General features: G+C 45.3%; 1 protein-coding gene across 2 annotated transcripts in view; it reads right to left on the bottom strand.

The window, feature by feature from the left end:
- Nucleotides 1–16032, bottom strand: part of NLRC4 (NLR family CARD domain containing 4) — a 204789-nt gene that overhangs the window by 63063 nt on the left and 125694 nt on the right. For both annotated transcript variants that reach the window (XM_033937920.1, XM_033937919.1), the window contains exon 5: nucleotides 13608–13697. In XM_033937920.1, the coding sequence (XP_033793811.1) occupies nucleotides 13608–13697 (90 nt within the window). The remainder of the gene's footprint in view (nucleotides 1–13607; nucleotides 13698–16032) is intronic.

Genomic DNA, 16032 nt, shown 5'->3' with positions numbered 1-16032 from the left:
CTAAATTCCTCATAAGTAGTGGGCGAAAGCAATTGTTCTAGGTCTTTACCCCATGATGCTGAAGTGAAAGAGTCAAGCAGCGAGCAAGCAGATCTCGTGCAGCAGACCTCGGCACTCAGCAGCAACAAATACTAGTTTTGGCAGGCTCTTTCCCCACGATTTAATATTCAGTTCAGGCAGTAAGTAAATACATCGGCAGGGGGGCTGGTGAGTCTTGGGGGCTGGGGATGGAAGCTCCGAATTGGCAGGGGGGCTAGTGAGTCTTGGGGATTGAAATCGGCAGGGGGGCTGGTGAGTCTTAAGGCCTGGGGATGGAAGCTGAAATCGGCAGGGGGGCTGGGGATGGAAGCTGAAATCGGCAGGGGGCTGGTGAGTCTTGGGGGCTGGGGATGGAAGCTGAAATCGGCAGGGGAGCTGGTGAGTCTTGGGGGCTGAAATTGGCAGGGGGCTAGTGAGTCTTGGGGGCTGGGGATGGAAGCTGAAATTGGCAGGGGGCTGGTGAGTCTTGGGGGCTGGGGATGGAAGCTGAATTTAGTAGGGGAGCTGGAGAAGGAAGCTGAAATAGGCAGGGGGCTGGTGCGCCTTGAGGCTGGGGCTGGAAGCTGAAATTGGCAGTGGGGCTGGGGATGGAAGCTGAAATCAGCAGGGGGGCTGGTGAGTCTTGGGGGCTGGGGATGGAAGCTGGGAATTGGCAGGGGGGCTGGTGAGTCTTGGGGGCTGGGGATGGAAGCTGGGGATCGGAAGGGCGGCTGGGGATGGAAGCTGGGTATTGGCAGGGGGGCTGGTGAGTCTTGGGGGCTGGGGATGGAAGCTGGGGATCGGAAGGGCGGCTGGGGATGGAAGCTGGGAATTGGCAGGGGGCTGGTGAGTCTTGGGGCTGGGGATGGAAGCTGGGAATCGGCAGGGGGGCTGGTGAGTCTTGGGGCTGGGGATGGAAGCTGGGAATCGGCAGGGGGGTTGGTGAGTCTTGGGGGCTGGCGATGGAAGCTGGGAATCGGCAAGGGGGCTGGTGAGTCTTGGGGGCTGGGGCTGGAAGCTGAAATTGGCAGGGGGGCTGGGGATGGAAGCTGAAATCAGCAGGGGGGCTGGTGAGTCTTGGGGGCTGGGGATGGAAGCTGGGGATCGGAAGGGCGGCTGGGGATGGAAGCTGGGAATTGGCAGGTGGGCTGGTGAGTCTTGGGGCTGGGGATGTAAGCTGAAATCAGCAGGGGGGGTTGATGAGTCTTGGGGCCTGAAATCAGCAGGGGGCTGGTGAGTCTCTGGTGCTTGGGATGGAAGCTTATATTGGCAGGGGGGCTGGTGAGTTATGGGGGCTGGGGATGGGAGCTGAGAATCAGCAGGGAGGATGGTGAGTCTTGGAGGCTGGGGATGGAAGCTGAAATTGGCAGGGGGCTGGGGATGGAAGCTTAAATCAGCAGGGGGGCTGGTGAGTCTTTTGTGCTTGGGATGGAAGCTTAAATCAGCAGGGAGGCTGGTGAGTCTTGGAGGCTGGGGATGGAAACTGAAATTGGCAGGGGGGCTGGGGATGGATGCTGAAATCGGCAGGGGGCTTGGTGAAACTTGGGGGCTGGGGATGGAAGCTGAAATTGGCAGGGGGCTGGGGATGGAAGCTTAAATCATCAGGGGGGCTGGTGAGTTATGGGGGCTGGGGTTGGAAGCTGAGAATCAGCAGAGGGGCTGGTGAGTCTTGGGGGCTGGGGATGGAAGCTGGGAATTGGCAGGAGGGCTGGTGAGTCTTGGTGGCTGGTGATGGAAGCTGGGAATCGGCAAAGGGGCTGGTGAGTCTTGGGGGCTGGGGATGGAACCTGGGAATCAGCAGGGGGCTGGTGAGTCTTGGGGGCTGGGGATGGAAGCTGATACTCAGCATGGGGGCTAGGAATAGAAGCTGAGAATCAGCAGGGGGTCTGGTGAGTCTTGGGGGCTGGGGATGGAAGTTCAGAATCGGCAGGGGGCCTGGGGATGGAAGCTGAGAATCATTTCTGTAGGCTATCAGAAAAGCAGCAAAAGTCAATATGTTCTGAGTTGGAACAACCTGTTTGATCTTGCACTCATGTGATTGACCAATTGTATATCACTGTTTAATTTATCACATTGATTAATTTGAGCACATATGAGGTGTCCTATGATGGTATGCAGGCAGAGGATGATTAACCTGTGCTTTATTGTGTAAAGTGCTGGAGAATTGGTCAATCAAACAGGTTGTTCCAACTCAGAACATATTGACTTTTGCTGATTTTCTGTATGAGTAGATAATTAAGCAAATTTCTGATAGCCTACAGAAATGATTCTGAGCTTCCATCCCCAGGCCTCCCTGCCAAATCTGAGCTTCCATCCCCAGACCCCCTGCTGATTCTCAGCTTCCATTCCACGCTGAGTACACCCTGCTTCAGTATAATCATTTATATGATTTATCTTATAAACATTATTAACTGGTCTTTTCCTCAAGTGCTGAGACATAGGTTGTTCCAACTCGGAGAACCTATTGATTTTTACTACTTTTCTGTTTGGTTTTAACATTTTTGCTATTCTTTATACCTAAACTATTATTCAGTAGAAAAAATTTATTTTGTTCAATCAAATCCTGTCTGGACATTGGACTTCTATGAGTGAATGTTCTGCTTGACTGAGCAAACTAAAGTTTTTCTACTGAATAATAGTCTAGGTACAATAAAAGTAAATAGCAAAAATGTTTGAGTAGATAATTAAGGAAATCTTTTTCATACTGCTTGCTTATGGACTGGGAAAAAAGACTGTTCAAGCAAATGTCTCCAAAACTGCTTTAATGGAAAAATGTGATTTTTTTTTAAGTACTTTGTGAAATTTATTGTTGTACTTTGTTTAAACTTAAAAAGCTGTGTCATTAACAGTGAATCGAATCGAATCGAAAAATCGATTCAACAGGGTGAATCGAATCAAATCAAAACAAAATATTTTTCTCTGAATCGGGCAGCACTAGAAGGGAGCTGCTTGTGTTGGGCGAATTGCTGGTTTTAAAATGGAACATTTCAGTGTTTGAAAGGCTTTGAAGACTGTGTGGAGTATAGCCTGCTTACTCTGCTCTCTTGTGGTTAATTTGAGTTGAATTCTGTGCTAGTAAGCAGAGAGAGAGAGTCAAACTCCTTTTGATTTGTGAAGCTTGGATTTTAGCTAAGAAAAAGCTAAGAAAAGCGAGAAGACAGTATTTTCCAAGCAAAGTGAAAAGATTTCAGTGCATTTAACTAAAGGGCATAATTTTGGAAAGTTACTGCAGCTAGAGATTCCACATTCCAAAGCACGATTAAGACTATTGTTCTCTTAAGTACCAAACTCCAGTAACCAGACTGTTTCTTAATTGCTAACGACCCGGCAACCCCCTCCGCCCAGCCAGAAGGCGGAGACCACTTAGTTGCTAAGGCACTCTCAAAAGGAAAGTCTCCACCCAGACAACCTTTCTTCCCCCTTCACCCTCCATCTGTATACCTGAAGTGTAATCTGAGCCAGAAGACACTTTCTAAGCAAAGGTAGCACTGCTCTCCTGTGTAACTGCAGTGAAAAGGGAAGAACCTTTACAAGCTCACAGACCCCCAGTTGTCTCGCATACCTGCCTGATCTTCTGACCTCCTCTAACTCAATAGCTAATTTTTCACACATTAAAGTTAAGCAATGGCCACAGTGACAGAAGAACCTCAAAGCATGCAGAATGAATTAGCAAAAGGGGATGAGATAGAGAAGACACCAGATAAAACAGACCTTGAGTATGATGAAGCAGGCGCAAAGATGCAGACATTAGAGGGCTCTCACCCAGCACAAACCACACACTTACATTACATTACATTACATTAGTGATTTCTATTCCGCTTGTGCCTTGCGGTTCTAAGCGGATTACAAGTTAGAGGACTGGACATTTCCAGTAGCATTGCAGTACATGTAATCAAGAGTGTGTCCAGTTACAATTGTTAGTCTGGACTTTTCCAGGAGAAATTGATAGCAGGTAGTAGATAGTGATAGGTTGTTTAGACGAATAGAGATAATACTGTTCGGATTCAGGGTGTTGCTGGTGGTGGTGATGGAGGTGGTCGTGAGAACTTTTTCTAATACTTTTATGAGGTTATGATGATGGGAAGTGTTTTTTGAAGAGATGAGTTTTGATTTCTTTTCGGAATACTTTAATGTCTGTAGATTTGGTCAGTAGATTGGTGATGGTAGTATCGATCTTTGCTGCCTGTGTCGCTAAAAGGCTGTCGTATAGTTTCTTTCATCGTGTTCCTTTGAGAGGGGGGTGAGTGAATAGGCTCTGAGTTCTCCTTAGTCTGTGTGAGAGGTTACGGTGTAGTCTGTTATTTAGGTAGCTGGGGGCTGTGAACTGGGATCTTGCTTTTATTGGTAGCCAGTGTGAGTCTAGGTATGCTTTGGTGATGTGGTCATATTTGCCGAGTGAGTAGATGATTCTGAGGGCTGTGTTCTGAACTGTCTGTAATTGTTTTATCATGTAGTTTGGGCATGATAGGTATAGGCTGTTACAGTAATCTACAATACTTAGTACTAGGGATTGTACTACTATCTTGTATTGATCTTTGTTGAAGAATTTTCTTATTTTTCTTAGGTTACGTATTGTGAAGAAAGCTCTTTGGATGATTTTGTGGATTTGAGACTGCATTGTGCAGTTTCTGTCTAGTTGTATTCCCAGGATCTTGAGTGTACTTTGCATTGGGTACTTGATTGTATTTAGTACTAGTTCTGTGAGCCTAAAGACGAGACAAGGACAAAGAGACTTTGCAAGGTTACCCCAAAGACTCTAGAGTTGTACCAAAGTGAGCAAGAAAAACACCTGTGCAGATTAACAAGGGAGTGGGCAGAGGTGGAAAAAGTTAAATGCCATATGACAGAAACAGAGTCAGTCAGGGAAGCACACATACTTAAACTGCAGTCCAGTTTCGAGAAGTTATCAGCAGAAAGCACAAGAGTACATTCAGTTCTTAACCAAGACCAATACCTCAGAAAGTCTTGCAGAGAAAGAACAATGAGAGAGAATCGGTCAGGAACGTGAAGCTACAGTACAAGAAACCACAGAACAGACAAGAAAAAAACCCTGTAAACCCAGAAGACAGCAGATCTGAATATTCTCACACCTCCAAACGCACTGCCTGCTTGAGCAAATCCTCCAGATCGCATAGAAGCAGCCGATCAAGTCGAACAGCCATCAGTGAAGCGACAGTTCTGGCTTGGGCTAGATTAAATGCAGCCGAGGCCCAAATGCAGTTCAACCAGCAAGAAGCTAACCTAAAGAAGGAAAAACTTAGGGTAGAAGCCAAGGCCACTGCATGCAGAGCGGAGGCCACTGCATGCAGAGTGGCAGAAGAAGCGGAGGCCACTGCACGCAAAGCAGCAGAAGAAGCAGAGGCCGTCATATGGAGGAAGAAGGAGGAACATGAAAAGGCAGAGATAGACATTGCCTTGAAAAGGATCCAGCAGGAAAAAGAACTGGCTGCTCTCAAGGCAGAAGCTGTGGCCTTCGAAGAAGCCACAAGACCAGATGGCGGGGAGAGTCAGCTCAAGCAACTCACAACAGAAAACCACATAAAATGCGTACGAGCATACGTAGAATCTCAGGCTGCAAGACAAGAAAACGAACAACCACAGTTGAGTTCAGGGGAACCACAAGGGGACAGGCAAGCACATCCCTCAGTAGAATTCAGCCTGCCTAAAGGTGACAAGTTTGAGGTGAAGCAAGCCACAGAGATGAAACGCCAAGACAGTGACCCAATACGCATGGACACACATGGGTGCTTGACCACTGGCTAACGCTCCAAGAGAGCTCACCGAAAGAAATACCTCCCTTTAGGCACGGACTCTGGCTCCCTATGGAAATCAGGCTCACCCAGTGGATGAGCAGCTAAACCTGACCCACTACACTGTGGATAAGCGTGAAACACCTGAAAGGCTGTACCCCGCACCTGGCCACATGCATGGCTTGCCAACAGCTGGTGAACATGGGACTCACAGAGTTTGATTATCACCCAGAAAAATATTAGGAGTAGAAAGCCGACTTTAAAGACACCATAGAAGTTATGAAACCCACTTCAACACAAGAGGTGAACCTGCTGCTAAAATGGCTGGGTCCTGAATCATCAGTGAAAGTAAAGAGGCTGAAGGGCCTATTCCGGAATGATGACACTCAAAGTCTTCAGGAGATATAGGGAAGGCTTGAGCAGTACTAAGGCAACCCTGAAGCAGTCCAAAGAGCCTTGACGAAGAGAATAGATGAATTTCCAAGAATCACAAGTGGAGATAACGAGAAGTTATTGGAGTTGGGAAATCTTCTACAAGAAGTGGAAGAGCTCAAAGCTGATCCGAATCTTCTGGGCCTAAGCTACCTAGATACATCCAATGGCATACAAAGGTTCATAATAAAACTGCTCTATGACGTTAAGGAGAAATGGTCATCTAAGGGCATTCAGTATAAAGACAGCAATAATGGAAGGTTCCCTCCATTCACAGTCTTCACAGACTTCATCAGGAAACTGGCGGTAAGAAAGAACAATCCCAGTTACCGGTACGAAGAGCCTGAGCTAAGGAAAACAGGTCACTCATGAACTGAGAAGCCAACAAAGGGGTATGGAGACCCTACCAGAAAATCTATAGCTGTGTACAAAGTAGATGTGTCGACTACGACAGCCCGCTCGGCTAACCACCATCCTGTCACAGAGAAGGCAGAGGATCCAGAGCAGCGGTGTCCGATACACAAAAAGCCACTTCCTCTACGGAAATGTCGAGGGTTCATATAGAAACCTCTAAGAGAGAAGAAAGAACTCTTGAGAAAATATGGAGTGTGCTACAAATGTTGCACTTCATCTAAGCACATGGCCAAGGGCTGCAAAGTGGCCATCAAATGCACAGTTGGCAACAGCGACAGACATATCAGCGCACTGCACCCTAACAAGACCAAACCAACCTCTTTGAGAACCCCATCCTCCGAGTCAAGCCAAGGTGGGGTGGACGAGGCAGAGCGGGAACCAATACCGGACATCATTGTGAATACCCAGCAAAGAGTTGAAAAAATTGAAATAAGTTTAGCTGAACAAAAACAAAAAGTGGAATCTATGGGGATACAGAATCAATTATTGATGAAAAATAATGGAAACATCAATTTAAAATTAGAAATGTTGGAGAACGCATCAAGAAGGAATAACTTGAGACTAATTAATTTTTCGAAATTAATAACATCTGCCCTTGACATGTTCAAGAGGTATCTTACAGAAACTTTGAAGATTGGAAGAAGGCTAATGTCATTCCACTCCACAAGAAAGGCTCCAAGACAGAAGCGGCAAACTACAGACCAGTGAGTCTCACATCAATAGTGAGCAAACTAATGGAAACTCTTATCAAACACCAATTAGATACGATCCTGAATGAAGAGAACCTACGGGATCCCCGTCAACATGGATTTACTAAGGGGAGATACTGCCAATCCAACCTGATCAGCTTCTTTGACTGGGTGACCGGGAAGTTAGATGTTGGAGAGTCCCTGGACATCGTATACCTGGACTTTAGCAAGGCATTCGATAGCGTACCTCATCGCAGGTTGCTAACAAGATGAGTTCCATAGGATTGGGCGACCCATTGACGAAGTGGGTTGGGAACTGGCTTGGAGGTAGGGTTCAAAGGGTGATGGTGAACGGCACCCCCTCTGCAATGGTGGAGGTGATCAGCGGGGTGCCCCAGGGCTCTGTCTTGGGCCCGATACTATTCAATATCTTTATAAGGGACTTGGCAGAAGGGCTCCGAGGTAAGATAACATTATTTGCCGATGATGCCAAACTAAGCAATGTAGTGGACAAAAGTACAATAGAAAAAAATTCAATGCCCGACAATATGATGCACGATCTACTCTTACTAGAAACCTGGTCTAAGACATGGCAGCTCAGCTTCAATGCCAAAAAATGCAAAGTTATGCACCTGGGTACCCAAAATCCATGCAGGACTTATACCCTTAATGGCGAGATCCTAACAAGAACGGTAGCAGAACAGGACTTAGGGGTGATCGTCAGTGAGGACATGAAGGCTGCCAATCAAGTGGAGCAAGCTTCTTCCAAGGCAAGACAAATCATGGGTTGCATACACAGGGGTTTTGTCAGCCGTAAGCCTGAAGTCATTATGCCTCTGTATAGATCCATGGTGAGACCCCACCTGGAATACTGTGTGCAATTCTGGAGGCCGCATTACCGTAAGGATGTGCTGAGGCTGGAGTCGGTCCAGAGAATGGCCACCCGGATGGTCTCGGGACTGAAGGATCTCCCGTACGAAGAATGGTTAGATAAATTACAACTATACTCGCTCGAGGAGCGCAGAGAGAGGGGAGACATGATCGAGACGTTCATGTATCTCATGGGCCGCATCGATGCAGAGGAGGATATCTTCTTTTTCAAGGGTCCCACGGCAACAAGAGGACATCCGTGGAAAATCAGAGGTGGGAAACTGCGTGGTGACACCAGGAAATTCTTTTTCACCGAAAGAGTGGTTGATTGCTGGAATGGTCTTCCACTTCAGGTGATTGATGCCAGCAGCGTGCCTGATTTTAAGACCAAATGGGATCGACACGTGGGATCTATTCGCAAAGTAAAGGCAGGGGAGGGTCATTAGGGTGGGCAGACTGGATGAGCCGTGGCCCTTATCTGCCGTCAATTTCTATGTTTCTATGTTTCTATTCCTCAGAATACGTATCCCCCAGTTTCAAAAATTTATTATCTCCCAGAAGGGAAGAAGAAAATACTTGAAGATCAACAAGCTCCAGAAATGGACATATTGAATTTAACAAATATATTAGAGACTTCAGATTCTGAGCAATAACAGTTGCTACACTTTTTGTCCAGTTAGCACTGGACTCGGATAGAGACTGGCTTTTGAAAATATTCTTTAAGTATAAGGATAAATTATTCCTAGATCAGAAAGTTAGAATGTATCCAGACGTTTCCCAAATTACCCAAAAAAAAAGGAAACAATTTCTTCTTTTGACACCTCAGGTCTTAAAACTTGGGGGTACTTTTATACTTAGGTTTCCATGTACATGTTATGTTAAGCTTCAAGGAGTTAAATATATTTTCTTTGAGTCATCACAACTTTCAAGGTTTATAATGGGTAAAGATGTGATTTCTGCAAGTACCCCCGCTAAGTCTCAGGAAGAAGGCTCAAAAATTTAGAACTAGGTTTGCAATCAGGTACGCTATTTAGTTTTCTTATGAAGATTTGATAATAATTTATGACTTTCTGACTTTTTAAAGCTATCTCCCCCATATATTGTGGACTAACAAGGGAGCATTGGTAAATATTTTGTTAAATGGATCTTTTTTTTTCTTTGTAAAGATTTAAGACACTGCTTATTTGAAATGATGTTGATGAACATATAAATAATTGAAATGAATAAAGATAAAGTAAAAAAAAACAAACACCTTGGGAGCTCATCACTCGCTTCTCAAGCTGGTCAGCACCATAACGCCATGATCACAACGCAAGTTCATTCTGACCAGCCAACGAAATCCCTGATGCCTGTCACCATTGGCACATCTGCACAAGACCCCCGACAGTGAACGAGGTGATTCGAGTGGAAAGTACCATCCTACAGTGTGTGCAACAAGAAACATACGCCAGGGAGTTAGACTGTATTAAAAAGGGCATGCACTTGCGAAGCTAAATCCCTACATTGACCAAGAAGGCCTCTTAAGAGTCGGAGGTCATCTCACCCGAGCAACAGTAGAAGAAGGTGAGAAGCATCCACTTATCATTCCAGGGCGACACCACATCGCAACCTTACTCGTGCAACACTATCATGAGCAAGTGAAACACCAAGGCAGATACTTCACAGAAGATGCAGTGAGAGACAGTGGCATAACAAGGGGAGGTGCGGGGGGGGAGCAGTCCACCCCGGGTGCACGTCCCAAGGGGGTGCACAACTGGCCACCCACCCGGGAATAGGCTGCCGCCGGGGAAAGGCTGCCACTGCCGCTATCGGGAACAGGCCGGCGCCGAGTTCTCCCTCCCTGCTTTTCTTCCCCGCGGGGCTGACCAACTCTTGCCGCCCGACGTCAATTCTGACGTCGGAGAGGATGTTCTGGGCCAGCCAATCGCTGCCTGGCTGGCCCAGAACGTCCTCTTTGACGTTAGAATTGAAGTCGAGTGGCAAGAGTTGGTCGGCCTCGCGGGGAAGAAAAGCAGGGAGGGAGAACTCAGGGCCAGCCTGTTCCCGATAGCGGCAGTGGCAGCCTTTCCCCAGCAGCGGTGGCAGCAGCATGTTTTCCAATAGCGGTGGCATGGGTGAGGGCAGGGAGAAAGAAAGAAAGAAAGGTGCCAGGGTGAAACAAAGAAAGAAAGAAAAAAATGGGGCAGAGAGAGAGAGAGAGAAAAACAGACATAGAGAAAGAAAGGGGGCATGGAGAGGGAAAGAAAGAAGGGGGCAGGGTGAAACAAAGAAAGAAAAAAATGGGGCATGGAGAGAGAGAAAGACAGACAGAGAAAGAAAGGGGGCATGGAGAGAGAAAGAAAGAAGGGGGCAGGGTGAAAGAAAGAAAGAAAGTAATGGGGCACGGAAAGAGAGAGAGAAAGACAGACATACAAAAAGAAAGGGGGCATGGAGAGAGAAAAAAAGAAGGCAGGATGAAACAAAGAAAAAGTTGGGGGAGGGAATGAGGTCTGGAGGAGAGGAAGCATACAGGAGGCTGAAAGAAGGGAAGAAATATTGGATGCACAGTCAGAAGAATAAAGTGCAACCAGAGACTGATGAAATTACCAAACAAAGGTAGGAAAAATGATTTTATTTTCAATTTAGTGATCAAAATGTGTCCGTTTTGAGAATTTTATATGCTGTCTATATTTTACTAAACAGCAATAGCGGTTTTTACCGCAGGGAGCCTTTGAGCATTGAGAGCAGTGTGGGGCATTCAGCACAGCTCCCTGTGCTAAAAAACACTATCGCGGTTTAGTAAAAAGGGAGGGGGTATATTTGTCTATTTTTGTATAATTGTTACTGAGGTGACATTGCATAAAGTCATCTGCCTTGACCTCTTTGAAAACCCCCGGAATATAAATGATAATTAACATTTTCTCTGTGTACAGTGTGCTTTGTGTTTTTAAAATTTTATTGTTGGTAGATCATTCTGACTTAGCCACAAAGATAAGGGGGAGGGAGGGAGTGGAGCTGCTGAAAGATATCTAGTAATCCTTGCAAGGTTGACTGTGCAGGGAATTATTTTTGTAAAATCATGTTTTGTTATGTGACTGGCATTATTTAGACTTTAATTTCTATGAATGAATAGAATGAAAATTATATAAAATTACTTGCTTGTTTTTATGTGCGTGCGCTGAAGGAAAGTGGAGAGAGAGTGGGCTGAGGACACTGAAGGGAAATGGGGAAGAGAGAGTGGGGAGAAGACGCTGATTTATAAATTGACAATTGTACAGAATATTGTTTCTTTTTATACTTTAATATAATAAGTTCAATATAAAACAATTCAAGGCTTGTGTGGATGGAATCAAGTGGTTTGCGGGGATGGGACCGAGCTTATGGAGATTAGTCCAATAAAATGGTATTTTCTTATTTCTCATTATTTGTTTTATTTTTATTTGTTAATTTGTAAAGTGGTGATTGTTATGTATCAGTTTTTTCAAATTTACATCTACTGTCTTTATATTTTGCACAGTATTAGAGGACATGCGTTACTGTTTTTGTGGTGTTGTGGTGTTGCATTGTATGCAGAATCTGGTTTCTTGGCAGTTCAGTTTAACTTTTGTCTACATATTTCTATTTTTAGTTTGTGATTATTCCATATTGGGTAAGGGTGTATCTCTGTTCTGTGTGTATGAAAAAAACATAGTTTTCAGTTGGCATTCACTGCAGGATCAATTGACTGTGCATGATCTGGCTTGTTTAGTTTTACAATGTATGTGTTGGTGTTCTAGTGCTCACTGCAGTGTTTAAGATGCTGCCTTTTCCTAGGTACACTCTTGTTGTGTGATATGTGGATTGTTACTAAAAATCATATTTTTCATATAGATGGGGGGTGTCAAAAAATGATGGGTCCTGGGTATCAGATATGCTAGGTACGCCACTGGTGAGAAAAGCAGGACTATGGATCGTGGGAGCAAAACGCAGCAGTGTGGCTGTACTACACTACTGTATAAAGTGTCGTAGACTAAGGGGTACACCCCAAGAACAAAAAAATGGCAGATTTGCCAGCAGACCGACTCAGCACCGAACCACCATTCACATACGTTGGTCTAGATGTTTTTGGCTCATGGACAATAACAACAAGACGTACGAGAGGTGGAGGACCCAGCCACAAACGTTGGGCCGTACTTTTCATATGCATGAGTATCCGAGCAGTTCACATTGAGGTGATTGAATCAATGGACATTTCAAGCTTCATTAACGCCTTACGAAGATTCCTGCCTATCAAAGGCCCAGTCAAGCAAATTTGTTCTGATGGCGGAACCAACTTTATAGGAGCCTGCAGAGAACTAGACATTTCATCTGTCAAGTTGGACCAATCTGCAGTAGCAAAATATCTAAGCAACCAAAAGTGTACCTGGGTCTTCAACCCACCCCACTCTTCACACATGGGAGGAGCATGGAAGCGTATGATTGGCATAGCTCGGCGGATTCTAGATGCTATGCTGTTAGAGACTGATCATCAAAGACTGCCGCATGAAACGTTAATCACCCTGCTTGCAGAGGTGGTAGCGATCATAAATGCCAGACCCTTGGTACCAGTGTCTTCAGACTCAGAGTCACCACTGATTCTGACACCAGCTATGCTTCTCACCCAGAAAACCAACTCTAGTCTCAGAGCTGTGTTTTGTACTGTTTGTAGTTGTTTTATCATGACTGCGGGGCAGGGGAAATAGAGGATGTTGCAGTAGTCTAGAAGTCCTAGGGATATAACAGAAACACCTTTTTTACTGATTCCTGAAAGGATGTAACAGAAAGAGATATATGGATAATATCTACATGGACATTGTATAGAAATTCCATCTCCAATCTCTGTGCTGCCTTGTAGAAGACAAAGCATCTGAAAGGACAGCATCACCTTGCTGAGGAGGAAGTAATTCTGCAACCAGGATTTGATATCCAGGGTATGCAATATTCTTTTGCTCTACGGTTGTGTCCCAAAGCCCTTCTGCCCTGGAGAGAAGGGTCAGGGCAGCAGTTTTAGTTGATTCAATCATTAAGCATATAGGCAGCTGGATAGCTGATAGATATGAGAAGAGAGGAAGTAAGGAACCATGCTCTATCCCCAGCCTGCCTGGAACAGCCTGTCATGATTTTAGTGGCATTATCCAGAAAATGCCACTGAAAATCAGTGACAGGTCCTGGTCAGTGGTATTAAGTTGGAACATTTCCAATGTGGATTACCAGCAAGACAAGTTATTTTATTGTTAACATCAGGTATTAGTAACTAGGTTACATAAAATGGGACTTGTGCAAAAACAGCACAAGCTAAAAGTAAATTACCACATCTTAACTGTAGCTGTTGCTGATAACTATGCTCCTTTTAGCAGGTGTTGCAACATGGATAAATTTAGCTCTTAAGATATTACTCAAATGTAGCTCTTAAGATGTTACACAAACAAGGAATTACCTAATTTTTTGGTATCATCTTCATTCATCTTTACACTGTCAAAGATCAGCTTCTCAATATTGATCAAGCTACCCATCCCATCAATAAGACCTGGAAATAAGAAAGCATATTTTGTTAAAGTGTGTTTAATCTTTTAGCACAGAGTTTTGTATCTTTATGATCTTTCCCAGCTTTGCCTTTAGGTTCCTTGATCTCTAGCATTTACAGTATTTATTTCAATTTTCTTTCTATTTTCCTACAAAGTTCATGGTGGAATACAGTTAGAAAGTCATGATTATCAATAATAATAATTAATATAACTTCAATAAACAATTTATCCAAAATACAGCACAGGGTTTATAAAATCCATAAAGCCATATGAGTGCTAGAGAAATTGGCAGCTAACACCAGCACTCCCTGTGAATACTCAGTTCATGTGCATGAGCTGAGCATAGAGAGTTGCACGGGGACAGAAATCAAACCCGTCCCCGCCCACCTCAGTAGAATCAAACCAGTCCCCATCTGTCCCCGCTAGGAGTCAAACCTGTCCCCGCTGGAATAAAATCCATCCATGCCCGTCCCTATAAACTTCAGAAGTAGTTATTTCATTTAATTATGCTACTGAATTAAAGGCTCTGATAGAGACCCATTTACAAATAAGCCTCTAATGTAAATATAAAATATAAATACTCAGCTGATGAGGACCCCCAAGCTGTCAGCTGAGGACTTCCTCTGCAGGTGGCTGGGGGGCCCTTTTGCCATGCTTGGCAGGCAGCAGTGGCATCCCTGAGTCACAGATGCTGGCACCTCAGTGGCTAATGGATGCTATCAGCGACTGCTGTGCTTGGTGGAGGGGAGTTCTGGCCATCTCTAGAGGAGATCCTCTGCTGGCAGTGCTTGGGGATCCCCACCAGCCACAGCAAGGGTCAGCAATTACTTCAACACTGTAGAAATAAAACCAAAAATGCATTTCCTTTTCTTATGAACACAATGCACAGATATCTGCTATATACATTTCCCAAAGCTAACATATTTTAGTCAATAAATTCCATTTTTTACCTTTGTTGTCTAGAGACTTATTTTTCCCAGTTTCTTTTTCCGCTTTCCCGTCTTTTGTAAATTCTTCTGTTGCTGTCCATTGGTTCCTTCTACCATAGTCCAGCATTTATCCCTCTCTCATCCCCCGGACCATGTGTAGCATCTTTTGCACCTGCCCACCAGTCCCATGCCCAACATTTTTCCTTCTATCACCACTCTCCAGCACCACACCACATCTCTCCCTCCATTCCCTTCACCACTATGTCCAACATTCCTCCCTCTTGCATCCCTTTCAATCTGTCCCACTGTTCCCTTTCCACCACAACATTTCTCCCTCTCATCTCTCTCTTCCCTCTCATCCCCTACCTTTGTTGCCTGGTGATTTTGGTTTTCAAACCATCTTTCCCAGTCTCTTGCTGCACGTCCTTCTGTCTGTGCTCTTAACTGTGTATCCAGGGCCACCTTATCCATTTGCTATTTTTCTCTCCTTCACTTTCTACCATACATCCGTCTTTAACAGCCTGAAACAGCAAGTCCGACTGTTGGAGGGAACAGTGAAAGAACTAGAACTCCTCACCTTTAAAGAAGAACTCAGCAAACAGGAGAAGTTACTTATGGAATCCAGTGCCAGCGAAGGGATCGAAGAGCTTGAGAGATTCATTGAGGAAGCCCACCAGCAACATGTGGAGGTCCCAGGGCTGGAGAACTGTACCTGAACAACCCAGGAAGAAGGCCTTGGTGAGATGGAAGAAGACACCACTACAGAGGATAAAGAGATGGATGTGAAGGTTGAGGGCGACCACTCACCCAGCGGAACTGGGAGACTGCACGAGGTTGTGACACGGAAGATAGCAGATGGAACCTTCACCATGGATGTAGACTTACGACCCCCAAGGAACCCACGAATAGAGAAGGTCGGGATCATCATTGGAGATTCCATCATACGCAACGTGGACAGCCATACCGCAGGAGGGAGAGATGATAGACTGGTCACCTGCTTGCCCGGAGCGAGAGTAAAGGATGTGGCCAGCAGGATCACCAGGGTCATAGACAGCGCAGGAGGAAAGGAGACTGCTGTAATTATCCATGTGGGAACCAACGATGTGAGCAGAAGGAAGTATGACAGAGAACAAATGAAAGACCAGCTCCGCTCACTGGGAAGAAAACTGAAGGTCAGGAGGTGAAAGTGGCCGTCTCTGAGATCCTACCAGTACCGAGAGCAGATGCAAAAAGGCAAGATGAACTTCTAGCAATCAACGCCTGGATGAGACGATGGTGCGAAGAAGAGGGCTTCGACTTCATGCGCAACTGGATGGCATTCTGGGGAAGAAGCAGGTACTATAGGAAGGATGGACTACACCTCACCAGGGAAGGAGCGAGAATACTGGCTGGAAACATGAAGAAGGCC

The sequence above is a fragment of the Geotrypetes seraphini genome, chromosome 3, assembly GCF_902459505.1.
Source record: "Geotrypetes seraphini chromosome 3, aGeoSer1.1, whole genome shotgun sequence".
Lineage (NCBI taxonomy): Eukaryota > Metazoa > Chordata > Amphibia > Gymnophiona > Dermophiidae > Geotrypetes > Geotrypetes seraphini.
This window is presented reverse-complemented; position numbering and strand designations above follow the sequence as displayed.